This window comes from Schistocerca piceifrons, chromosome 2, assembly GCF_021461385.2.
Source record: "Schistocerca piceifrons isolate TAMUIC-IGC-003096 chromosome 2, iqSchPice1.1, whole genome shotgun sequence".
Lineage (NCBI taxonomy): Eukaryota > Metazoa > Arthropoda > Insecta > Orthoptera > Acrididae > Schistocerca > Schistocerca piceifrons.
In genome coordinates, this window is record NC_060139.1 from 472596810 (window position 1) to 472623883 (window position 27074).

Consider the following 27074-nt stretch of genomic DNA (forward strand, 5'->3'; position numbering starts at 1 on the left):
GTCGAGTCCTTGCGGGAGAGGCTAAAGGAAGAACGCCATGGGCCTGTATTCACCTTAATGGCACGAAGTTTATTAGACAGTGGAGTAGCCTCCCAAGAATTGGCCCATGACTGTGCAAAGTGGGATTTGATGTGAAGCCGTAAATCCGCTGCAGGAGGGGTTACAGAAAACGGGGGGTAAGTAACTGCTCCCCCAGCCAAACGATCAGCGAGCTCATTACCCGGGATACCCACATGGCCCGGGACCCATAGGAAGTCAATGGAACAAGCAGCACGGTGAAGATCAGCGAGATGGTCATGGATGGCAGAGACCAAGGGATGGCGCGAAAAACACCGGTCAATAGCAAGAAGGCCACTCATCGAGTCCGTACATAACAAAACGCGGTTGTGTTGGGATTGTTTAATAAAGGTAAGGGCCCGGGAAATTGCCATCAATTCCGCAGTAAACACCCCACATGAGGGTGGCAGTAGATGATTTTCCGTTCCAACAAAGGACGTGAAGGCATACCCAACATGATCAGCAGATTTAGAGCCATCAGTGTAAAAAACAACAGCATCCCGAAACTCCCATAAAATTTGGCGGAAAAAGGAACGGAACACCACCGGGGGGGATGGAATCTTTCGGACCGCGGCGGAGATCCATCCGAATTCGAGGCCGAGGAACTAACCAAGGAGGGGTGGAGGGGAGGGAGCGAGGAAGACAGGACAAAGAAGGAAGCCGAAAATCACGGGTAAGAGACGCAAGGCGCAGCCCAACCGGTAAACCCGCCCGAGGGCGGGAGTCAGGCGGGCGACGTCCATGGTCTGGGAATAGGATAGAATAGGAAGGATGAGCGGGAGAAGAACGGATAGTAAGGGCATAAGACACCAGAAGCTGGGACCGCCGAACAGAAAGGGGGGGGATCCCAGCTTCAACCAGGAGACTATCAACAGGGCTAGTAGGGAAGGCACCGGTGGCCAAACGGATACCACGATGGTGGACTGGATCCAGCACGTGCAGCGTGGAAGGAGCAGCTGAACCATAAACTTGACAGCCATAGTCCAAACATGACAGAACTAGAGCACGATAAAGACGGAGGAGGAGGGAACGGTCCGCACCCCAGGAGGAGTGGGCAAGGAAGCGAAGGACATTGAGTTTACGGAAACATCCTACCTTCAGGAGTCTGATATGGGGCAGCCAAGTGAGCTTGTTGTCGAAAAGAAGACCTAGGAAACGAAACTGTGGAACCACAGGCAATCTTTGTGCAGCGAGATAGAGCTCTGGATCAGGGTGGACCGTAGTACGGCGACAGAAGTGGACCACCCGCGATTTTAAAGGAGAGAATTGAAACCCGTGGGAGAGGGTCCATGCAGAGGCACGCCGTATAGCCACCTGGAGCTGCCGTTCTGCAGATGGCATCGAGGAGGAACTAACCCAAATGCAGAAATCATCCACATACAGGGCAGGGGCGACCAAGGGACCGACAGAGGCCACAAGTCCATCGATAGCAATGAGGAAAAGAAGGACACTCAAGACAGAACCCTGTGGGATGCCCGTCTCCTGGGTCCGTGGAGAACTGAAAGCAGTACCAACTCGAACTCTGAATGACCAATGGATCAGGAACTGGCGGATAAAAATCGGGAGTGGGCCCCGAAGACCCCACTGATGAAGGGTTAGTAAGATGTGATGGCGCCAGGCCGTGTCATAGGCCTTGCGAAGGTCAAAAAACACTGCAACCAAATGGCGGCGCTGGGAAAAAGCCTGCCGAACTGCGGATTCCAAGCGAAGCAAATGATCGATTGGAGATCGTCCCTCTCGAAAGCCACACTGGTAAGGGGACAATAGATCCCGAGATTCGAGGACCCAAGTGAGCCGACGGGTGGCCAGCCGTTCAAGTAACTTACAACCAACATTGGTCAAACTAATTGGCCGATAGCTGTCAACAGATAGGGGGTTCTGACCAGGCTTAAGGACAGGAACCACAATGCTATCCCTCCACTGAGAAGGGAAGTCACCCTGGACGTAGGACGTCATCAATACAACCCGAAGAAGATGGTGCCGTTGTGGAGCACTGAGATGTTGAAGCAGCTGGTTATGAATGGAATCTGGGCCAGGAGCCGTATCATGAGAAGCAGATAGAGCAGAAAGAAATTCCCATTCAGTGAAAGGTTCGTTGTAAGATTCTGACTCACAAGTGGTGAAACATAAGGTGACAGCTTCAGCCTGCTGTTTTTGATGAAGGAAAGCAGCTGGATAGGAGGCCGACGCTGATGCCACTGCAAAATGGGTCGCAAGATGTTCTGCGAGAACTAATGGGTCCGTACAAATGCCATCTGGGAGGTGAAGGCCTGGGAGGATGGACTGCCGATGGCAACCTTGGAGAGAGCGAAGTGTAGCCCATACCCGTGACAGAGGGACAGTGGAACCAAGGGAAGAAACGAATCGTTCCCAACATATCCGCTTGCTCTGTTTGATTAAATAACGGGCTTTAGCGCGAAGGCGCTTAAAGGTAGAAAGGCTGGCTACAGATGGGTGCCTCTTAAAGTGTTGCAAAGCTCGACGGCGATCACGGATGGCAATGGCAATGGCCGTACTCCACCACGGGACTTGCCGACGACGAAATTGTCCAGATGAGCGCGGGACAGCAAGGTTAGCAGCGCGAACAATCGCGTCAGACACGTCACGTAGGACGTCATCAATACAACCCGACAAAGAGGGAGAAAACTCGACCTGTGCAGTATATAGAGGCCAATCGGCGCGGTGGAAAGACCAACGAGGTAACCTCTCCATCGGGGAGCGGGAAGGGAGCGTGATAATCAACGGGAAATGGTCACTATCACAAAGGTCGTCGTGTGGCGACCAGTGTAATGAAGGGAGGAGAGAGGGAGAAGAAAGAGAAAGATCAATGGCAGAAAAGGTACCATGACCAGCACTGAAATGAGTAGGGGAGCCATCATTAAGAAGGCACAGGTCGTGGTCTGCAATAAATTGGTCGATAAGAAGACCTCGTCTAGATGGAAAGGCACTGCCCCACAAAGGATGATGAGCATTAAAATCCCCAAGGAGGAGGAAGGGAGGAGGAAGTTGCTGAAGAAGGGTGGTTAAGGCAGCAGGTGTAAGAGTCCTGTCAGGAGGGAGATAAAGATTGCATACTGTGACTGCAGAGTCTAAGTGGACCCTAACAGCAACCGCTTCCAATGTAGTTTGGAGAGGAATCCACGTGCTAGCAATGTCTGTACGGACCAACGTACAAACGCCACCAGAAGCCCGCAAGGGTCCGACCCGATTTCGACAGAAAACACGGAACCCACGGAGGGTCGGTGAGTGAGCATCAGTAAAATGAGATTCCTGGAGAACCACACAAGCTGCTGAGTAGGACGAAAGAAGGGATTTCAATTCCAGAAGGTGACGATAGTAGCCATTACAATTCCATTGGAGAACCACAGAACGATGGTTTAAATGAGGGCTGAACACGCTAAATCCAGTCATACCGCCGGGTCCCCACCCGTCACCGACAAGGAGGGGGCGACATCCATAAACGACAGGTCAGAATCCGGTTGTGAAGCCGGGGAAGGGACCTCCGGTGACACCAGAGGCTCTTTGTCCCGGGACTTATGTTTCTTCTTCTTTTCAGGCTGAGATCGAGGAGGGCTGTGTGGCATAATGGAGCCAGCTGCAGCAAGATCAGGAACAGAAAGAGACCGGGCGACCTGGGGGCCGATAGACCGCGGCTCTCGCGGTCGCCGCGCTGCAGCAGACCTTTGACCTGGAAGGTGCCGGGAAGGGGCATCCCGGGAGAGGCGCCCTTGACCGGCAGACGCCGAAGGAGTGGGACACTTCTCCGGCTGGGGAGGGGGAGCGGCGCCCAGAGGAGAAGGTGTGGGAGCCGCAGGGGAGGGGGGAAGGAGAGGGGTCCGGGACGGGGGTAAGGAAGGGGGAGGAAGGGATGAAGATGTAACCAAGGCATAACTAGATGTCATGGACACAGGGTGCAATCGTGCATATTTCTTACGGGCCTCTGTGTAGCTTAAACGATCAAGAGACTTATACTCCTGTATCTTTTTTTCTTTCTTATAAACTGGGCAATCTGCTGAACGTGGAGAATGACTACCATGACAATTTACACATACAGGAGGGGGAACACAGGGACTCCCCTCATGGAGTGGACGTCCACAGTCACCACAGAGAGGGTCCTGGGTACAGCGAGAAGACATGTGGCCAAAACGCAAGCACTTAAAACACCGCATAGGAGGTGGGATGTACGGCTTCACATCACAGCGATAGACCATAATCTTAACTTTCTCAGGAAGGGTATCCCATTCAAAGGCCAGGATAAAGGCACCAGTATCAATACGATTATCTTTAGGACCCTTCTGAACACGCCGAACAAAGTGAACACCCCGCCGTCCGAGATTGTCCCGAAGTTCCTCATCAGTTTGAAGGATGAGGTCTCTGTGAAAAATCACACCTTGTACCATATTTAGAGACTGGTGAGGGGTAATGGACACGGGAATTGTGCCAAGATGGGTACAGGCACGAAGGGCCGCAGATTGGGCAGCCGAAGCAGTTTTTATCAGTAATGAACCCGACCGCATCTTGCTCAGGGAGTCCACTTCGCCGAACTTGTCTTCAATGTGTTCCACAAAGAATAAAGGTTTGACACTGGTGAAAGTATCTCCATCAGTCCTGGTGCAAACTAGATAACGGGGGAAAGGTTTTGCCCCTAGACGACGGGCCTGACCCTCCTCCCAGGGGGTAGCCACGGAAGGGAAGGCCGAAGGGGCAAGAGAAGCAGCACTTGAGGAATCAGTACCACGCAGAGAGACGGCCGCAGAAGAGCGGCCAGAGGTTTGGACCCTTATGCGTTTCATCTGCATAGCGTCCGCCCTGATACCACCCACTCCGATCAGGGGCTCTCCTCACGGGCGCCACCCAGCCACAGCAAGGGCCGTCTGGCACGGCGGCCATTGCCGGGAGTTCCGATGCTCCAGGATGACGAGCAACCACTCCAAGGCATGCATGAGGAGGTCACAGCTCAGGTATCAGAAGTGTGATCCCTGTGTGTTCAGGGGGCTCAACCAAAAGGGTACATAGCGACCCCACCACACGGGCTGGCTACCGTGCTGGCTATGCACCCTAGCATCAGACAACGACGGAGAAGAAAAGGTGGAATATACTAGGAGGGCACACGTCGGAGACACTAGGTAAGGTGCTCTTCCCCAAATGGCTCACACTACGGAAGAGAAATTTTGGAATGGAGGTCAAACCCCAGAGGGGGACCAAGGAATGCCAGAAGGAGGAGATGATTACGCAACAAAGCCAGAGTGTAAAACCAACAGAACCAGGAGGATAGCGGGGGCCAACATAAGCAAGGACACCAATAGAGGGAGAGGAGAGGGCGAGGGGAAAGGGGTATGGAGGGGAAAGGAGGGGAAGGGAAAGGAAATGCAGCCCGGGAGAGAAAGAAGGCTGCAATGGCTCGGGGCCCCGTGCTCGCCACGCACGTATCCACGAAAGAGTTGTGGACCCCCTGGGGGGGGGGGGGGGGGGGGGGTGTCGGTGGGGTCAGGAGGTTGATGGAGTCAGGTGAAAGGTTTTGCAGGGGGCCTAAGGTTCTGAGGATTCCTTGAAGCTCCGCCTGGACATCGGGAATGGGGTTACCTTGGCAAACTTTGTATGTGGTGTTGTCTGAAAGCTGACGCAGTCCCTCAGCCACATACTCCCGACGATCAAGTACCACGGTCGTGGAACCCTTGTCCGCCGGAAGAATGACGATGGATCGGTCAGCCTTCAGATCACGGATAGCCTGGGCTTCAGCAGTGGTGATGTTGGGTGTAGGATTAAGGTTTTTTAAGAAGGATTGAGATGCAAGGCTGGAAGTCAGAAATTCCTGGAAGGTTTGGAGAGGGTGATTTTGAGGAAGAGCAGGTGGGTCCCGCTGTGACGGAGGACGGAACTGTTCCAGGCAGGGTTCAATTTGGAAGGTGTCTTGAGTAGTCGGATCATTAGGAGTAGGATTGGGATCATTTTTCTTCGTGGCAAAGTGATACTTCCAGCAGAGAGTACGAGTGTAGGACAGTAAATCTTTGACGAGGGCTGTTTGGTTGAATCTGGGAGTGGGGCTGAAGGTGAGGCCTTTGGATAGGACAGAGGTTTCGGATTGGGAGAGAGGTTTGGAGGAAAGGTTAACTACTGAATTAGGGTGTTGTGGTTCCAGATTGTGTTGATTGGAATTTTGAGGTTTTGGAGGGAGTGGAGCTGGAAGTGGGAGATTGAGTAGATGGGAGAGACTGGGTTTGTGTGCAATGAGAGGAGGTTGAGGTTTGCTGGAAAGGTTGTGAAGGGTGAGTGAGTTGCCTTTCCGGAGGTGGGAAACCAGGAGATTGGATAGTTTTTTGAGGTGGAGGGTGGCATGCTGTTCTAATTTACGGTTGGCCTGTAGGAGGATGCTCTGAACAGCCGGTGTGGATGTGGGAGAGGAAAGATTAAGAACTTTTATTAAGGATAGGAGTTGACGGGTGTGATCATTGGCTGAGTTGATGTGTAGGTGAAGGATTAGGTGGGTGAGGGCAATGGATTGTTCAGTTTGGAACTGGTATAGGGACTGATGGAAGGAAGGGTTGCAGCCAGAGATGGGAACTTTGAGTGTGAGGCCTTTGGGGGTAATGCCAAATGTCAGACAAGCCTGAGAAAATAAAATATCCTATCCGAACTCCGGAGATGGGAACTTGCCCTTCAGTATATCCTCTCTTCTCGTCATCCGCCAGGCCTCAATCTCCGCTAATTTCAAGTTGCCGCCACTCATACCTCACCTGTCTTTCAACAACTTCTTTGCCTCTACACTTCTGCCCCGACTGACATCTCTGCCCAAACTCTTTGTCTTTAAATATGTCTGCTTGTGTCTGTATGTGTGGATGGATATGTGCGTGTGTGCGAGTGTATACCTGTCCTTTTTTCCCCCTAAGATAAGTCTTTCCGCTCCCGGGATTGGAATGACTCCTTACCCTCTCCCTTAAAACCCACTTCCTTTCGTCTTCCCCTCTCCTTCCCTCTTTCCTGATGAGGCAACAGTTTGTTGCGAAAGCTTGAATTTTGTGTGTATGTTTGTGTTTGTTTGTGTGTCTATCGACCTGCCAGCGCTTTTGTTCGGTAAGTCACCTCATCTTTGTTTTTATATATAATTTGTCCATAATGTAGGTTTTTTTATGTCGATAAATCCCCTTCCTCCTTCCTTTCTGCTTAATTTGAATCTTTCTGTTGCTGAATGTATGTGATGTATTCTATATTTGTGGCGTTGTGATCGTGTAAGTGTATCGAGTGCTTCTAGGTCTGTGTTACTCCATTTCACTACTCCAAATGAGTAGGTCCATATTGGTATAGCGTAAGTATTTATAGCTTTTGTCTTGTTTCTTGCTGTCAATTCTGTTTTCAGTATTTTTGTTAGTCTTTGTCTATATTTTTCTTTTAGTTCTTCTTTAATATTTGTATTATCTATTCCTATTTTTTGTCTGTGTCCTAGATATTTATAGGTATCTGTTTTTTCCATCGCTTCTATGCAGTCGCTGTGGTTATCCAATATGTAATCTTCTTGTTTAGTGCGTTTTCCCTTGACTATGCTATTTTTCTTACATTTGTCTGTTCCAAAAGCCATATTTATATCATTGCTGAATACTTCTGTTATCTTTAGTAATTGGTTGAGTTTTTTATTTGTTGCTACCAGTAGTTTTAGATCATCAATGTATAGCAAATGTGTGATTTTGTGTGGGTATGTTCCAGTAATATTGTGTTCATAATTCGTATTATTTAGCACGTTGGATAGTGGGTTCAAAGCAAGGCAGAACCAGAAAGTACTTAATGAGTGTCCTTGGTATATTCCACACGTAATCTGTATTGGCTGTGATGTGATATTATTTGAATTTGTTTGGATATTAAGTGTGGTTTTCCAATTTTTCATTACTATGTTTAGGAACTGTATCAATTTAGGATCTACTTTCCATATGTCCAATATTTGTAGTAACCATGAGTGGGGTACACTATCAAAAGATTTTTGGTAATCAATGTATGTGTAGTGTAGCGACCTTTGTTTAGTTTTAGCTTGATATGTCACCTCTGGATCTATTATCAGTTGCTCTTTACATCCTCGTGATCCTTTGCAACAGCCTTTCCGTTCTTCATTTATAATTTTGTTCTGTGTTGTACGTGTCATTAATTTCTGTGTAATGACTGAAGTTAATATTTTGTATATTGTTGGTAGGCATGTTATGGGGTGATATTTAGCTGGGTTTGCTGTGTCTGCTTGATCTTTAGGTTTCAGATAAGTTATTCCATGTGTAAGTGTATCAGGGAATGTGTATGGGTCTGCAATGTAACTGTTAAATAATTTAGTTAGATGTGAATGTGTTGAGGTGAACTTCTTTAGCCAGAAATTTGCTATTTTATCTTTTCCAGGGGCTTTCCAATTGTGAGTAGAATTAATTGCTTGGGTGACTTCATGTTGCAAAATTATCACTTCAGGCATCCGCGGTATCATCTTGTATGTGTCTGTTTCTGCTTGTATCCACCGTGCACGCCTGTTATGTTGTACCGGGTTTGACCATATGTTGCTCCAGAAGTGTTCCATGTCTGTTATGCTTGGTGGATTGTCTATTTTAATGTGTGTGTTATCTAATGTCTGGTAAAATTTCTTTTGGTTTGTGTTGAATGTTTGGTTTAGTTTCCTTCTATTTTCACTTTTTTTTGTATCTTCTACATCGTTTGGCCAATGCTTGTAATTTCTGCTTCTTTTCATCCAATTGCTCTATCGCTTCTTGTTGTGTGATTTTACCTAACCTTTTTCGTTTTTTTTCTGACATTTCATTTCTTATAAATTGTAATAATTCTGACTGGAGTATCCTGTTATTTTTTATTATTCCACGGATCTGATCAGCTAGTCGTTGTTCGGTTAAAAATTTTAATTCTGCGTATCTGGTAATAAATGTTGTGTATACTTGTGATCTGTATCCAGTTGTGTTGGTTCTTAGGTTTGTTGCTTGGTAATAACAGACCATGAGGTGTCGATTAACTTCATCTGACCATCTCATCCTCTGTCTTTATTTTCCTTCTAGGGTGGTTGCACGAAGCATATCCTGCGAATCACCTCTATCATTTTCCAGTTGGCTATTATTATTATTATTATTATTATTATTATTATTATTATTATTATTATTATTATTATTATTATTATTATTATAAATGATGGGAAACAGGACAAAGAAATTAGATCAAGAATAAATTCTGGAAAGACGACAATCTCTTTATTGAATGGAATTCTCTGGGACAAACACATAACAACTGATAACAAAATAAGGATTTTTAAAACAATAGTTAGGAGCATTATTACATATGGTTCAGAAGTGTGGACAACAAAATGGCAACTGAAATCAAAATTATTAGCCACAGAAATGGATTTCTGGAGACGTTCAGCAAGAATATCAAGACGAGAAAGAATAAGAAATGAAGTAATCAGAGACAAGATGAAATGTAAAAATTCAATTATTGATTTCATCGAGCACAAACAACTTAAATGGTATGGACACATCAGACGAATGGAACAGGAAAGGCTACCAAAATGCATAATCGACTGGGTACCAATTGGAAGAAGAAAAAGGGGACGACCACCTGATACATGGATACACGGAGTTCAGTCAGCAATGAGGAAGAACAACATTCCTGAAGATTTATGGACAAATAGAGAAGAGTGGAGAACAATAATTAGTGACTTACTGTAATCTAGAATAGGTGCTGGAAAAATGTACTCACATTGTAAATCCAGAATAATAATAATAATAATAATAATAATAATAACAGAATAATAATAATAATAACAGAACAAGCACAAATAGAACACGAAGTGACACAGATGTTAGATATAGAAGAAAAATTTCAGCTAACATATATAGAATACAAAGGCACAAATACAGACATTAGACCATTCTTGCATAGACCACCAAATAACCCACAAGTCGAAACAACAATAAAAACTATCAACACAATCATACACAACAAAATAAATGAAAACACAACTATGGAAGAGTTACAACTACTGGTTTATATAGGAGCACTCACTACACTAAATATACACACTAGGCAGAGATCAGAACCAACCAACACACAGAAGAAACCCACAAAACCAGCATGGCAACACAGGCTACAGATCAAAATAGAAAAACTGAGAAAAGACATCGGACAGCTAACACAATTTATAAGAAATGAAATCCCGGAAAAAACACGAAAAAGGTTGGGTAAAATCTCACAACAAGAAGCGACAGAGCAATTAGACGAAAAGAAGCAGAAATTACAAGCATTAGCCAAACGACTCAGAAGATACAAAAAAAGTGAAAATAGAAGGAAACAAAACCAAACATTCAACACAAACCAAAAGAAATTTTACCAGACAATAGATAACACACACATTAAAATAAACAATCCACCAAACATAACAGACATGGAACACTTCTGGAGCAACATATGGTCAAACCCGGTACAACATAACAGGCATGCACGATGGATACAAGCAGAAACAGACACATACAAGATGATACCACAAATGCCTGAAGTGATAATTTTGCAACATGAAGTCACCCAAGCAATTAATTCTACTCACAATTGGAAAGCCCCTGGAAATGATAAAATAGCAAATTTCTGGTTAAAGAAGTTCACCTCAACACATTCACATCTAACTAAATTATTTAACAGTTACATTGCAGACCCATACACATTCCCTGATACACTTACACACGGAATAACATATCTGAAACCTAAAGATCAAGCAGACACAGCGAACCCAGCTAAATATCGCCCCATAACATGCCTACCAACAATATACAAAATATTAACTTCAGTCATTAAACAGAAATTAATGACACATACAACACAGAACAAAATTATAAATGAAGAACAAAAAGGCTGTTGCAAAGGAGCACGAGGATGTAAAGAGCAACTGATAATAGATCCAGAGGTGACATATCAAGCTAAAACTAAACAAAGGTCGCTACACTACGCATACATTGATTACCAAAAAGCTTTTGATAGTGTACCCCACTCATGGTTACTACAAATATTGGAAATATACAAAGTAGATCGTAAATTGATACAATTCCTAAACATAGTAATGAAAAATTGGAAAACCACACTTAATATCAAAACAAATTCAAATAATACCACATCACAGCCAATACAGATTAAGCGTGGAATATACCAAGGAGACTCATTAAGTCCTTTCTGGTTCTGCCTTGCTCTGAACCCACTATCCAACATGCTAAATAATACAAATTATGGTTGCAATATTACTGGAACATACCCACACAAAATCACACATTTGCTATACATGGATGATCTAAAACTACTGGCAGCAACAAAACAACAACTCAACCAATTACTAAAGATAACAGAAGGATTCAGCAATGATATAAGTATGGCTTTTGGAACAGACAAATGTAAGAAAAATAGCATAGTCAAGGGAAAACACACTAAACAAGAAGATTACATATTGGATAACCACAGCGACTGCATAGAAGCGATGGAAAAAACGGATGCCTATAAATATCTAGGATACAGACAAAAAATAGGAATAGATAATACAAATATTAAAGAAGAACTAAAAGAAAAATATAGACAAAGACTAACAAAAATACTGAAAACAGAATTGACAGCAAGAAACAAGACAAAAGCTATAAATACTTATGCCATACCAATATTGACCTACTCATTTGGAGTAGTGAAATGGAGTAACACAGACCTAGAAGCACTCAATACACTTACACGATCACAATGCCACAAATACAGAATACATCACATACATTCAGCAACAGAAAGATTCACATTAAGCAGAAAGGAAGGAGGAAGGGGATTTATCGACATAAAAAACCTACATTATGGACAGGTAGACAATTTAAGAAAATTCTTTCTAGAACGAGCAGAAACTAGCAAAATACATAAGGCAATCACTCATATAAATACATCGGCTACACCACTGCAATTTCATAACCACTTCTACAACCCTTTAGATCACATAACATCAACAGATACGAAGAAAGTAAATTGGAAAATGAAAACACTTCATGGCAAGCACCCGTATCATCTAACACAGCCACACATCGATCAAGACGCATCCAACACATGGCTAAGAAAAGGCAATATATACAGTGAGACAGAAGGATTCATGATTGCAATACAGGATCAAACAATAAACACCAGGTATTACAGCAAGCATATTATTAAAGATCCCAATACCACAACGGATAAATGCAGACTTTGTAAACTACAAATAGAAACAGTAGATCACATCACAAGCGGATGTACAATACTAGCAAATACAGAATACCCCAGAAGACATGACAATGTCGCAAAAATAATACATCAACAGCTTGCCTTACAACATAAACTTTTAAAACAACACGTTCCTACATACAAGTATACACCACAAAATATACTGGAGAATGATGAATACAAATTATACTGGAACAGAACCATTATAACAGATAAAACAACGCCACATAACAAACCTGACATCATACTCACCAATAAAAAGAAGAAATTAACACAACTAATCGAAATATCCATACCCAATACAACAAATATACAAAAGAAAACAGGAGAAAAAAATTGAAAAATACATCCAACTGGCTGAGGAAGTCAAAGACATGTGGCATCAGGATAAAGTTGACATCATACCAATTATACTATCAACTACAGGAGTCATACCACAAAATATCCACCAGTACATCAATGCAATACAGCTACATCCAAACATATATATACAACTACAGAAATCCATAATTATTGATACATGTTCAATTACCCGAAAGTTCCTAAATGCAATATAACATATACCGTACAGTTAAAAGGGAGTGACGCTTGATCAAGGTCTGCGTCACTCCATTTTTAACCGGACTTAACATCTGACAAAGTGAAGATAATAATAATAATAATAATAATAATAATAATAATAATAATAATTATCATCATCATCATCATTTTAACGTAGACTGTGCTGATAGACTGATCTGTAGTGTAGCCTGAAGTCTCAGTTTGGTTAAAAGGTTACAATTCAGTAGTGTGTTGGCGAAGTGGTATCAAAGGGTTCAACTGACCCAACATTGATTCAGAAAAAATGGTTGATCAAATTCATGGTACAGTGATAAGCCATTGTATTAATATCACTGATTACACACACATCACACATCACACATCACACATCACACATCACACATCACACATCACACATCACACATCACACACACACATCACACACACACACACACACACACACACACACACACACCAATACTCTTGAATGAATGGGCACATTTTCTGAAGAGCTCAAAATGCATCATGTTTAACACTGACCAAAACACTTAAATTTTGAAATTTCTAAAATTTTACAAATAAAAAACAAACATAATCAAGAATATTTACAGCTGCCAAGTGACTCTAGACAAAACATGGATTCACTATCATGCCCTGGGGACAAAATAATGGGCTGGTAAGGCAAAAGAGCCACAACCAAGTTTTATATTTTGTAGGTGGAATAGTTATGGCAACTTTTTGGAACTCATAATCATCATGACATTATTTGGGATATGATAAAACAGTGACTGTCTCTTATCACACAATGCTAGTTGATTGATGCAATGAATTAAAGTAGAAATGACCAACATTTCTAGGTACAAAACAAGGGGAGGGAGGGTTATAGCAACATGACCTTACCTTCCCATATATCGAATGTTGAGATACAAAAGTTGTGATCACAACAGATAGCTACTCATTCCATTCTCTAAATTTTGCCTTATGACACTGTTTGGTCTCCATATCTCAAATGAATGAATTGGAGGTAACAAATTACAATAAAAAATGAAGCAAAGACAATATAAAAACTATCATATGTGGAGAAAATAAAAAAAAAAAAAAAGATATGGTCTTTGCCTGCTGAAACATTGGTGGTTATTAAGGACATTTACCCATCTGCAAGCCAATAAGTTATTTAAACTGTCAGCATGATATTAAGTAATCAATAAGAGTATGACATCTCTTAGCTATGAATTGAATCTATCTTGCCTCAATCACAATATAATCACAGCATTCAGCAACCTATGGCGGCTACAACACAACTGAAAAAAAACGAACTGTACTGGTGGCAAAGTATACTAAGAAAACATTTCCTAATATTATTCCCAAGCAGCACTGCACCATATAGCCCAAGGAATGATAGAGTGAGTGTATGGAACACATTGTAAATAGTATCATAAACTTTCAATTTCAGTAAAACTATTTTTCTGTGTATTGCTGATTACTGCAAACTATCCTACTGGTTATGAAAACAAATCGATGAAGATATCACTACAAATAGAGTAACTTGTTACAAGAAGGTGAGGACTTTAATAATACAAAACCATCTTTTCCACTTAATTTGTTCGTAATAATGAGGAGATGGTATTCGTGTGGTTATCAGATGCTGGGAATGTTTTTTCCCCCCCTTTCTGGTAATTGTTATCTCGCATTGGAGGTATCATGAATACAAACATATTGGCCATAAAAAATGTTTCAGAAAAGACATTTTAATTGCATCAAAATTGGTGATATGCTGAAGATCATGAGGCAACACCTTCACAGTTCCAGCACTGATTGTTTAGTTGAGGAATTTGGGAACCATTTGCTTCCCCTCGTTTGGAGAGCATGTACTGAGTTAATTAATAGCCACTCCAGTTGCTAATATTGTCTCTACTGAAGTCCACAAATGGTTTCAATCTTCTCGCCCAGAGACTATTTTCACGTGGATCTGAAAGTATCATTGTAAATGTGTGATACAATGGATACGCAAACATTTCAAATAATAGGATGGAGAGAAAAAAAAGTATGCCGATATACAGTATCAGTACAGTAGAATCTTACATTCTACACCTGCAGTGAAGCAATGTCAGATGCTTAAAAAAGTAAAAATAGGGTAGATATATCCCTTATGCAACTATTTTAAAATCTTACTGAATTTTGTATACAGGGTGTCTCACCTAACTCTGCCACCTCAAATATCTCGTGAACAACAACAGATATTCACCAGCATGAACATACAGCAGGGGCTTAGGAAACCAAATACTATGCAAAATTTTAAAACATAAACAAACAAACAAACATGGTTTTCAACACACACTTGTGCATTTTTAAATTTTTTTTTTTTTTTTTTTTTTTTTTTGTGGTTTTAGGGCGCACAACTTCAACGGTCATTAGCGCCCAGACTTTGTTAGGAATGCACCGCGAGTCACAAGTTTAAAACAGCAACGAAACGGAAAACACGATAAAAGACAGACTGACAGGCATAGGATTAAAAAAAGAAAACAGCATAATCAAATGTCCTTTGAGAGGGTTGTCAAATTGATAAAATGAAGAACGCGAGCAGCTGCTCGTGGGTCATCCGCTAAAATGGCTTCTACAGTACATGGCATGCCAAGATCAAGACGGAGGGTGTTAAAATCCGGACAGGACGTTAAAATGTGGCGGACCGTCAGCAATTGCCCACATGGGCAGAACGGCGCCGGCGCCGGCGCAGCCGTCAGCAAATGGCGATGGCTGAACCGGCAGTGTCCAATTCGTAACCGGGCCAAAACTACCTACTCCCGCCGAGAAGGGCGTGAGGAGGACGTCCAAGCCACAGGAAGAGGTTTCAAGGCCCGAAGCTTGTTGTCTGTAAGTGCAGCCCAATCGGCATGCCACAGCGATAAAATGCGCCAACAAATGACCCTGCTACAATCTGACGAAGGGACACAACAAGAAGCTGTCCGAGGCTGGAGGACCGCAGCCTTGGCCGCGGCATCTGCAGCTTCGTTCCCAGGGATACCGACATGGCCAGGAACCCACATAAAACTAACCGGAGAACCGACGTCCACCAGCTGCTGAAGAGAGCGTTGGATCCGGTGCACGAAAGGGTGAACCGGGTACGGATCGCTGAGGCTCTGGATAGCGCTCAGGGAATCGGAGCAGATGACATATGCAGAATGTCGGTGGCGGCAGATGTAAAGAACAGCCTGGTAGAGGGCAAAGAGCTCAGCTGTGAAGACCGAACAATGGCCATGGAGCCGGTATTTGAAACTTTGTGCCCCGACAATAAAAGAACACCCGACCCCGTCATTGGTCTTAGAGCCATCTGTATAAATGAAGGTCATATTAATGAACTTCGAACGAAGTTCGACAAAACGGGAGTGGTAGACTGAACCGGGGGTAACCTCCTTCGGGAGCGAGCAGAGGTCAAGGTGGACGCGAACCTGAGCCTGGAGCCAAGGTGGTGTGTGGCTCTCGCCCACTCGAAAGGTTGCAGGGAGTGAAAAATTAAGGTGTTGAAGGAGGCGACGAAAGCGAACTCCAGGGGGTAGCAGGGCAGAGACATACAACCCGTATTGACTGTCGACAGAGTCATCAAAAAAGGAACGATAAGACGGGTGGTCGGGCTTTGCCAGTAGCTGACAGACATACCGACAAAGCAGTATATCGCGGCGGTAGGTGAGTGGCAACTCACCAGCGTCAGCATGAAGACTCTCGACGGGACTAGTATAAAACGCTCCGATCGCAAGTCGTAAACCCCGATGTTGTAAGGAGTTGAGGCGGCGTAAGATGGATGGCCGTGCAGAGGAATATACGAAGCTCCCATAATCCAGCTTGGAGCGGACGATCGACCGATATAGGCGAAGTAGGACGGTTCGATCCGCTCCCCACGACATACCACTGAGAACACGGAGGACATTTAGAGAACGGGTACAACGGGCAGCCAAATATGACACATGTGGAGACCAGCTAAGTTTCCTGTCAAATGTAAGACCTAAAAATTTTGTTGTCTCCACAAATGGGAGAGCAACGGGACCGAGTCGTAAGGACGGTGGGAGAAACTCTTTGTAGCGCCAGAAGTTAATACAGACCGTCTTCTCGGCAGAAAAACGGAAGCCATTGGCGACACTCCAGGAGTAAAGACGGTCAAGAGAACGCTGAAGACAGCGCTCCAGGAAACACGTACGCTGCGCGCTGCAATAGATGGTAAAATTGTCCACGAAAAGGGAGCCTGATACATCAGCTGGGAGGCAATCCATTATTGGATTGATCGCTATGGCGAAGAGAGCGACGCTCAAAACTGAGCCCTGTGGCACCCCATTCTCCTGGTGAAAGGTGTCTGACAGGACAGAACCCACACGTACCCTGAATTGTCGATCCATTAAAAAGGAACGAATAAAAAGAGGGAGGCGACCGCGAAGGCCCCATGTATGCATGGTGCGGAGAATGCCCGCCCTCCAACAGGTGTCGTAAGCCTTCTCCAAATCAAAGAACACAGCCGCAGTCGGGCACTTCCGCAAGAAGTTATTCATAATGAAGGTCGACAAGGTAACCAGATGGTCAACAGCAGAGCGGCGCCTACGAAATCCACATTGTACATTGGTAAGTAGGCGTCGAGACTCGAGCAGCCAAACCAATCGAGAGTTAACCATTCGCTCCATCACTTTACAGACACAGCTGGTAAGCGAGATGGGTCGATAACTGGAAGGCAAGTGCTTGTCCTTCCCTGGCTTAGGAATCGGGACAACAATAGACTCGCGCCAGCATGCGGGAACATGTCCCTCAATCCAGATGCGATTGTAAGTATGAAGAAGAAAACCTTTACCCGCAGGAGAAAGGTTCTTCAGCATCTGAATATGAATAGAATCAGGTCCTGGAGCGGAGGACCGTAATCGGCCAAGTGCGTTTTCGAGTTCCCGCATGGTGAATGGGGCATTATAACTTTCACGATTCGAGGAGCGGAAGTTAGGTGGCCTAGCCTCCTCTGCCTGTTTGCGGGGGAGGAAGGCAGGGTGGTAATGAGCGGAGCTCGAAACCTCTGCGAAAAAGCGGCCGAAGGCATTGGAGACAGCCTCAGGGGCCACAAGGACGTCATTCGCGACCGTCAAGCCAGAAACTGGTGAGTGGACCTTAGTGCCAGATAGCCGGCGCAGGCTACCCCAGACAACAGAAGAAGGAGTAAAACTGTTGAAGGTGCTTGTGAAAGCAGCCCAGCTGGCTTTCTTGCTTTCTTTAATAATACGACGACACTGTGCACGTAATCGTTTATAATTGATACAATTCGCCACTGTAGGGTGGCATTTAAAGGTGCGTAAAGCACGTCGACGAGCACGTAAAGCGTCTCTACATGCTGCGGTCCACCAGGAGACCGGTACGCGACGTGGAGAAGAAGTAGGGTGAGGGATGGCATATTCAGCAGCAGTGAGAATGACTTCCGTGAGGTGTGCGACCTGACTATCGCAGCTTGTGAAGGTTTGATCCGGAAAGGTCGCCATGGAAGAGAAGAGCCCTCAGTCTGCTTTGGAGATGGTCCAACTAGATGAGCACGGAGAGGGGGTATGCTGCAGGAGATGGATAACACACGGGAAGGGGTCGCTCTAATATGTATCAGAAAGTGCATACCACTCAAACCGGCGTGCAAGTTGGGGAGTACATGTAGAGAGGTCTAAATGGGAATAGGTGTGAGATGTGTCCGAAAGGAAAGTAGGGGCGCCAGTATTGAGGCAGACAAGATTGAGCTGGTTGAAAAGGTCTGCTAACAGGGAGCCCCTCGGGCAGGATGCTGGAGAGCCCCAAAGGGTTGGTGGGCATTGAAGTCTCCAGTTAACAAAAATGGTGCAGGTAGCTGAGCAGTAAGTTGCATCATGTCTGCCCTGGTAACGGCAGACAACGATGGAGTGTAAACGGTACAAATGGAAAATGTAAAAGTGGGGAGAGTAATGCGGATGGCAACTGCCTGCAGGCCGGTGTGCAACGTGATGGGATTGTAGTAAATATCATCCCGGACCAGCAACATAACCCCTCCATGAGCTGGGATACCTACCACAGGGGGTAGGTCAAAACGCACAGAGGTGTAGCGTGCCAAGGCAATTTGATCGCATGGGCGTAGCTTCGTTTCCTGGAGGGCTACGACGAGCGGACGGTGCAAGCGGAGCAGCAACTTCAAGTCCTCTCGGTTGGAGCGAATGCTGCGAATATTCCAGTGAATAAGTGCCATCATAAGAAAAAAAAGGAAGATGAAAGAAGGGGTCACCTCGAAGGCCGCGGAGGGCCTGGCTTCGAGCGAGCACTGCCGCCGCTATCAGTAGGCGGACAGTCATCGTCCATTGGGTCTATAGGTTCATCGGCCATCTTGGGAAGATGGCCGGGAGGGGGAGCTTCCTCCGCTGGTGAACGGCCAGATGTTCGGCTACCAGCGGTGCAGCCAGGTGAAATGGATGACGGCCTGGGGCGGCAACCGCTGGGTGGCGCAGGAGAAGAAATGCGCCGTGGCGGAGAAGGAGAACTGTGCTTCCTATGAGCCTTCTTGGAAGGTCGTTTGGTGGTAGTACCGGTCGAAGGCTGGGAGGTCGAGGTACGTAGGAAGTCTGCACGGGACGGTTCCTTCTTGAAGGCCCGTGCCTCTGACTTCTGGGTCTTCGTCTTAGCAGAAGCTGATGAAGGGGCTGGTGTCTGTGGGGTGATGGGAGGAAGAGGAGACGTCGACCGCGCGATCTTAGCACTGGCCGAACGGACGACCGTGGTGCTGAAGGTCAGATCGCATGTCTGGGTTGCCACCTCCCTGGTAGTCCGAGGAGAGGCGAGGACAGTACTGTATTTCCCCGCTGGGAGCAACGTGGGCTTCCTACTAGCCAATAGCTTGCGAGCAGCCGAGGTGGGCACTTTCTCTTTGACCCGAATTTCTTGGATACAGCGTTCTTCCTTATAGACAGGACAGTCGCGGGAGGATGCGGCATGGTCACCCTGACAGTTCACACAATGAGGAGACTGAGGTGGACAGTCACCCTCATGGGCATCCCTGCCACAAGTGACAAATTTAGCCGCATTGGAACAAGACTGTCGAGTGTGATTGAAACGCTGACACTGGTAGCAGCGCGTAGGTGTCGGGACATAGGGGCGAACAGAAATAACCTCGTAGCCCGCCTTTATGCGTGATGGCAGCTTAACACTATCAAAGGTCAAGAAAAGTGTCCGGGTTGGTACAAGGTCATTGTTGACCTTTTTCATGACCCTGCTCAGCGAGGAAAGATTGAATCTCCTCGTCAGTCAAGCCGTCGAGGGATCTAGTATAGACCACACCACGAGACGAATTCAAAGTTCGGTGAGCCTCCACCCGGACAGGGAACGTGTACAGGAGTGTGGCCCGAAGCAGTTTTTGTGCCTGAAAGGCGCTCTCAGTTTCGAGTAATAAGGTACCGTTACGCAACCCGGTACAAGATTTGACAGATCCGGCTATGGCATGTACACCCTTCTGGAAAACGAAAGGGTTGACAGAGGAAAAATCCTTTCCGTCCTCAGATCGAGAAACGACGAGGAACTGTGGGGCAGGCGGTAGTACTTTTGTCACTGGTAGCTGGTCAAGTTTCCGTTTTTGGGCAGAAGTCGAGAGAGGTGGAGTGAAATCCATTGCGGAGGAATCCCCCATGATTGCCAGCGTCTCCGATGGCGCACTCCTTCCTTGTGGAGACCCTCTCAGAGGGCACTCCCGCCTTAGGTGATTGTTTACACCTCAGGTCACACCTCCCGAGAAACAGACGGAGGGACCAATCGGCATGGTCAGAAGGTATCAGCTCAGGCAATCACCCCTCCCCGGGCCTGGCCTTTACCAGGGGGTACGCGCGTGCCTTACATGTCTACCCAGGGCGGGGAATTACGCGTTACCCCGTCACCGGCTACGCGTGCGAACGCGTGGGTCGGCCTTCAGGCGCGCATAGGGAGGAAGGAAGAAGAGGAAAAAGGAGAGAGAGAGAGAGAGAGAGAGAGAGAGAGAGAGAGAGAGAGAGAGAGAGAGAGGACAGACTGTCTCAAATGCCGAGGCGGAGACCAGAGAAGGCAAGGAGAAGACGGCAATGAGAAGGCAAGGAGAAGAAGGCAATGAGACTTTGCAGGGGAAAGAGTAAGGAAGACAGTGAGGTGGAGAAGAGCAAAGAAAGGAACCAACCAAAGGAAGGAAGAAACGAGAAGTGAAAAAGCAAAATGACCGCAAATAAAGGTCGTGGAACCGTCCGTCTCCGGACACAGGCGCTAACTACCCCCTTGAGGGGAAGGGACTCCTTTTAGTCGCCTCTTACGACAGGCAGGAATACCTCGGGCCTATTCTAATCCCCGGACCCGCAGGGGTGGCATTTTTAAATGGACACCCCCTATTATTTCGTATGCAATCAATAGCATGAAAAATCACAAAAATAATGGCATTGGTTGCCTCACAATACGTCAATTACATCCCGAGAAATTGCGAAGCAATGTTGACGCTTTAAATAAATGAAGTGCACATCCTGAGAATCGACTGTGCATCTCATGCTGCCAGTAATAGTGATGTCATTGACGTACTACGTCAGTGCATTAATGTATGGTGTGGTATTGTATGACAACACATCACTGGCCCATATTTCATTGATGGCACTCCTAAAGGGGTGATAGTTTAGCCCCTTCTTGAGCTGTACCTTACTTGAACTGGTCCATCTCTTATAATGTGTCAAATGATGTGGTATCAGAATGATGGATGTCCTGCTTATAATGTTTATGGTTGCAAAATGACAACTAGAGGTACAATTAATGGTAACACACATGGTTTCACGTTTCTTATCATCATCATTTCTGAAATATGTGGCTTGTAAAGGATAGCAATGGTGTCACAGTTTCTGACGTAATGCATCACATGTAGTACTGTGCTCAGAGCAGGGGTTTCCTGCACTGGCGCCTGTGCCCTGCCGTAAACATACCAATATCACCACAGCACACACTACCTTCAGTGATACAAGTATCTCCTAATCTGGTCTCCTGAACTGCTCTCATATTTTAACGTAATTCACACACGTTGCCACGTTAAAATCTGTTTTCTTGTGGCTTGTTTCATTTGCCATCATATAGTCAATATGCCAGCCTTCAGTAATGAAGAACAACTAGATATTATTTTAATTTATGGCGAATGTCACTGAAATGCAACCGCAGCTGTGACACTGTATGCTGAATGCTACCCAGATTGGCGGTGTCCTTCACGTCGAACCATTGACAATATCTGCAAGACACTCACAGAAACAGGAAGCTGGGCTTCCACAAAATGTCGACGTACAATGCCAGCAACTGGCAATGGAAACTAAATTGCTGTTCTGGCTCCCGTAGCACACAATCCTCAGGTGAGTGTACAAGAAATTGCACGAGGTGTAGGAATAAGCCACAGTAGTGTGTGCAGAATCTAGCATTGGCATTGGTTTCATCCGTTATATATCTCACTGCACCAAGAACTGAACAGGAATGACTTTGAATCCCAGATTGCATTACGTTGTTTTGCATTTCAGCAGTTGAAAGGTAATCCAGTATTCCTAAGCAATACGATGTTTACAGACGAGGTGTCATTTATAAATATCACGGTAATGTGATCTGCGGAACATGTACTACTGGTCCACACAAAATCCCCACTGGATTCACAAAGTTGCTCATCAACGACAGTAGAGTGTCAATGTTTGATGTGGTATCACTGCTAACTGTACTGTACGTCCCTATTTTTACCGTGGAACATTAAATGAACAGTGATATGCATTATTTCGTCAACACACACTAGTACTCCTCATGGGGGATCTAGGGTTGGAAACTTGTCTATCAATGTGGTTCCAACATGATGAATGTCCCGCACACAATGCAAATGTTGCCTCAGATAGTCTAGATGTGACATTTCCAAATAGGTAGATGGGATGGGGAGGTACTGTGCGATGGCCAGCACGAACCCCCGACTTGATGCCATTAGACTTCTTTCTCTAGGGCGCAGTGAGTGACAGAGTGCATCAAGAACCCCCAACGACAATAGAGAATATGCAACATTATATTACTGCAGCTTGTGCGGCAATATCTATAGAAACTCTACAATCTGTGCAACACTCTCTCGTTACCCGTCTGCAAACGTGTATTGATGCAAACGGAGGGCACTTCGAACATATGTTGACGTGACACAGTTTCATTGGTCGAGATGTGGGTGTATTTTCTATGCTGGATGTAATGCAGAACAATACAGCTTCTGTGGGCAACAGGGCACTAGTAAATGTGTTTATCAAAGTGAATTCAAGTGTGTTATCTCTAATTGTAGCTCTAGTTGTCATTTCGCTAGAATAAACATACATTTACAATCTGAAAAACATAACTTTGCATTGGATGTGTTACTTGTTTATTTCTGTGGATTGCACATACCTTCACATTGTGTGAGCCCCTGACACAGGCAGCATGACGTGCACACTTGAGTCCCAGGATGTGCGTAAGCTGTGCACTTCATTTATTTCAAGCGTCAACTTCGCTTTGCAATTTCTCGGGATATAATTGACGTATTGTGATACAACCAACACCATTATTTTTGTGATTTTTTTATGCTATTGATTGCATACAAAATAATAGGGGGTACCATTTAAAAATACACAAGTTTGTGTGGAAAATAGTATTTGTTTACGTTTAAAAATTTTGCATAGTATTTGGTTTCTAAAGTCCCTGCCGTACGTTCATGCTGGTGAAAACCAGCTTTTGGAATATCTATTGTTGTTCCAGAGGTGCAGAGGTGGCAGAGTTAGCTGAGAGACCCTGTATATATGTTTGGTCTCCATACCTCAAAAAATGACTCGGAGATATGAAATTTCAACAAAAAATGAAGCAGAAATATATTATACTTGTAGTTTTTCCGTTGGCAAAGCAAGTGTTTAAAATTTTGAACACCTCAAAATACAACTCCTCCTCCTCAAGCATGCCAATTTTTTGTTTAAATGTATCAGACTAAACAGTTTTATAATCATTCACATACACACTTTTCCTGATGTGAAGCATATCACTTTTAAAGTGACATACTTTTTACTTTCTTGATCATTTACCATGGCTTCACCAGACCATAATCTAAGATTCTATATATTCTTTTGGCACTAATTTTGTAAATACATGAACTTAGTTTTTGTGTCCTACTGTGTAAAATGTTCATATATCCATTGTATTACAATAGCAATTTTAGACCCACTTGAAACTGGCCTCTGAATGTGAATGGTCATGTTCTTCAATGAAGGCCATATTAACAGCTGAAGTGGCTATTAACCAACTTTGAAATTATCAAACTGATGCATTTAAACCTAATCACTTTGTCCTAAGTGTTAGCAGAAAGCAGCGTGAGTAGATGCCTGAGAGCACATCACTCAGTCCAAAATATCAAAAGAAAGACCTCACATTGCATTTGACACTGCACAAATATAATCATGTGAAGTATATTTGATAATTAATGTCCATTTTCATACGCCTAACATCAGCTGCTCAGAACAAAGTTTCACAAATTTCACAAAGACAGAACCATCTACTGATTGTCTATGAAGTCACAAGTCATTGTTTTGATTTGGCAGTCTCGGTTACAAGTGAGAACAACAATGGCTTATAAAATTATTGTTTCTGTTATTTGCAAAGTGTGCTGTAATTCAATTTTTACGTGCACAAGGATTTACAGCTTATCATATTCATCATATGTTACACCTAGTTCATGGACCTACAGAAATGAGCAAAGGAATGGTTAGATGAACTGTGTCTAGACACTAAAAGCTGAACTAACGTGCACAATTAACAGCCAAGTGGCACTCAGTATCCAGATTAATCATCAATTTGTCCAACAGGTGTACCATACACTGCTAATAAAGCAACAACAGTTGTTCCAACTAATGAATTTCTTCGTTTCGGATATACCGTTCCTTACGCAGCTGTCTTGGAAAAGCTCAGATATTGCAAATCGTGTAAGGTCAGTTAGTAAAGACAAGCACAGAATGTTAACTAGGCAAGTGTTTTTGGGCCACTACTGACAAGAGTGGAGATGATTTATTTTCCCGTGTTGTTACAGATGCCAATGCAGAATCAAACCAACAGTTGATTCAGTGGTGCCATTCTTCACTTTAAAAAAAATTAGAAGGATCTCCTTTATTCAAAAAATGACGACTATTTATTGCTCTCATTGATGAAATTGTTTTGGATGATTGCATGGAACAAGTGTCAACAATTGCCACTGACCTGAACTTTGGAACTGAAATGCGTCACCAAAAACCAGTGGTATGAGTAACTATTATCTGGGATAGTCGTCCATGAAAATGCACATTCGCCCACTGCTGTCTGTACCAAGGACGCTTTTCAGCATTTCTGTTGGAAACGTTTAAACTGTTGTTGTCAACTGGTTTAATTTCTGGGTGGTGAAATTCTATACAGGAGGGTGGAGACATTACTACAATGTTCTGGAAAGCATGTAGATGTGATTTGATTATATGGAACAGCTAGGCAGGTGTTTAGGAGACTAAAACCACCAATAACAGCTTTTTTTAATGACCACACACACACACTTTTATAATCTGACTTTTTGAGTATGCTCTTACAATTGACTGCAGCTGAGTAGGTAGTTCCAGCAGGGTCCATATTGCAATGAAAATAAAATCTATCAAAAAAATTTATTTGCTAATCTGTCTGGATACACTCTTTGCATACTAACTTACCTGCTGCAAATGCTTTCTCACTTCCAGTAATGATAACAGCACCAATATTGTCATCTTTCTCAAATGCATCAAGAGCACTTCCAACTTCATGCATCAAATCATTGCACAGGGCATTCAAAGCTTTGGGTCGGTTTAATTTTATGATACCAACATTTTTTTTCTCTCCAGCTGTCTCAGTTAGAATGTGTGTGTATGCACCACCTGGAATGATATATGAATAATATACAGAGCATGGAAATCACAACATACTTATGGAAAAAACCATGTACGCACTTCTCATTATAAAAATAAAAACTTTGAAGTACCTAAATTCAGATTACCAACTTTAGATAATAGAAAAGTCTCCAATGTTAATTTTAAAGCACATTACGTGATAAAAATGCAAGACTGGGAGCAGGGCACAAAGTAATTTTCAGTACTCTCTTCAGAGTTATGTTGTCTATCAGCTTTACTCCTCAATAGTGCTTAAAAAATTGTTTTATTACACTACTAATAAAAGATCTTTAATAGTCAATACTGAAGAATTTCAGTTCACTGTGTCTTTACAGCTTGCTTCTTCACTGGTGGCATACACTGAGCAAGCCACTAATAACCAAGATGTAAAAATAACTAAAACATTCAGATTCTGCTTCAACACTCAACAAGAGAATAATTAAGCAAATGTGGACAAATTCTTAATTACAAAAGTGGACTAAAGATATGTATTGGGCCCACTCCCCCCTCTGATACCTTGGTTGTAGTGACAGACTAATCTGTAGTAGGCTACAGCCCGTGGTCTAGGTTAGGCTGGATGGTGCTATTTAGTTGTGAGTTGGTGAAGTCAATGAATATGAAAGAAAATCTGGTTGTGGTAACAAACTGGATTGTAAAGAACCCAATGTTTATGTCTGTGACATATTTAAATGCATTGGGGGTCCAATATGTGTAACTTTCAGCCAAAAAGAACTGGTTTTAATTTTTCCTTAGTGTTTTCAGGGAATCTAAATTCAGTTATCACACAAACAATGTTCCCATCCCGAGTCAAGTGTACACACTTATTATGCACACAACGACTTCAGTCTTACCACACTAATAGACATATCAAGTTCTGTCCACTTGTTTCTTAATCCTGGTGCTATCAAAACAAGCTCCCTCATCATCATGCACTATCCTTTTATGTTCACGTGACTAATTTAATTTATGGTTCTTTTTTTTCCAAAGCAAGAAGGAAACAAGCACAGTCTATCAGGTTTAACTTTTAACAGTTACCAAAACTAAGACTAAGAGCCTAAATCTCAAGACGATTATAACAACAAAAATGAGATCCTGTAACCTCAAGTGAAGAATAGAGAGTTCAAAGTTCACATAAAATTATTCTACACATGGTTTTAATGAGCACTAACTTCCGATCTGGAATTCGTCACTCTCACTACAGAGCAATGTAGGTTAACTGCAAGAAAACTACACAGAAATTGCCAGACCAAGAACTTTACAACTTTAACAATTTTATGTATATATTTTATTACTGACATTCCACATCATTGGGTAGAAGATTGTTTCAGA

At 44.0% G+C, this 27074-nt stretch overlaps 1 protein-coding gene across 2 annotated transcripts in view; it reads right to left on the reverse strand.

The window, feature by feature from the left end:
* Nucleotides 1–27074, reverse strand: part of LOC124776893 (probable enoyl-CoA hydratase, mitochondrial) — an 83732-nt gene that overhangs the window by 55754 nt on the left and 904 nt on the right. For both annotated transcript variants that reach the window (XM_047252080.1, XM_047252079.1), the window contains exon 2: nucleotides 25533–25733. In XM_047252080.1, the coding sequence (XP_047108036.1) occupies nucleotides 25533–25626 (94 nt within the window). In that variant the 5' untranslated portion in view covers nucleotides 25627–25733. The remainder of the gene's footprint in view (nucleotides 1–25532; nucleotides 25734–27074) is intronic.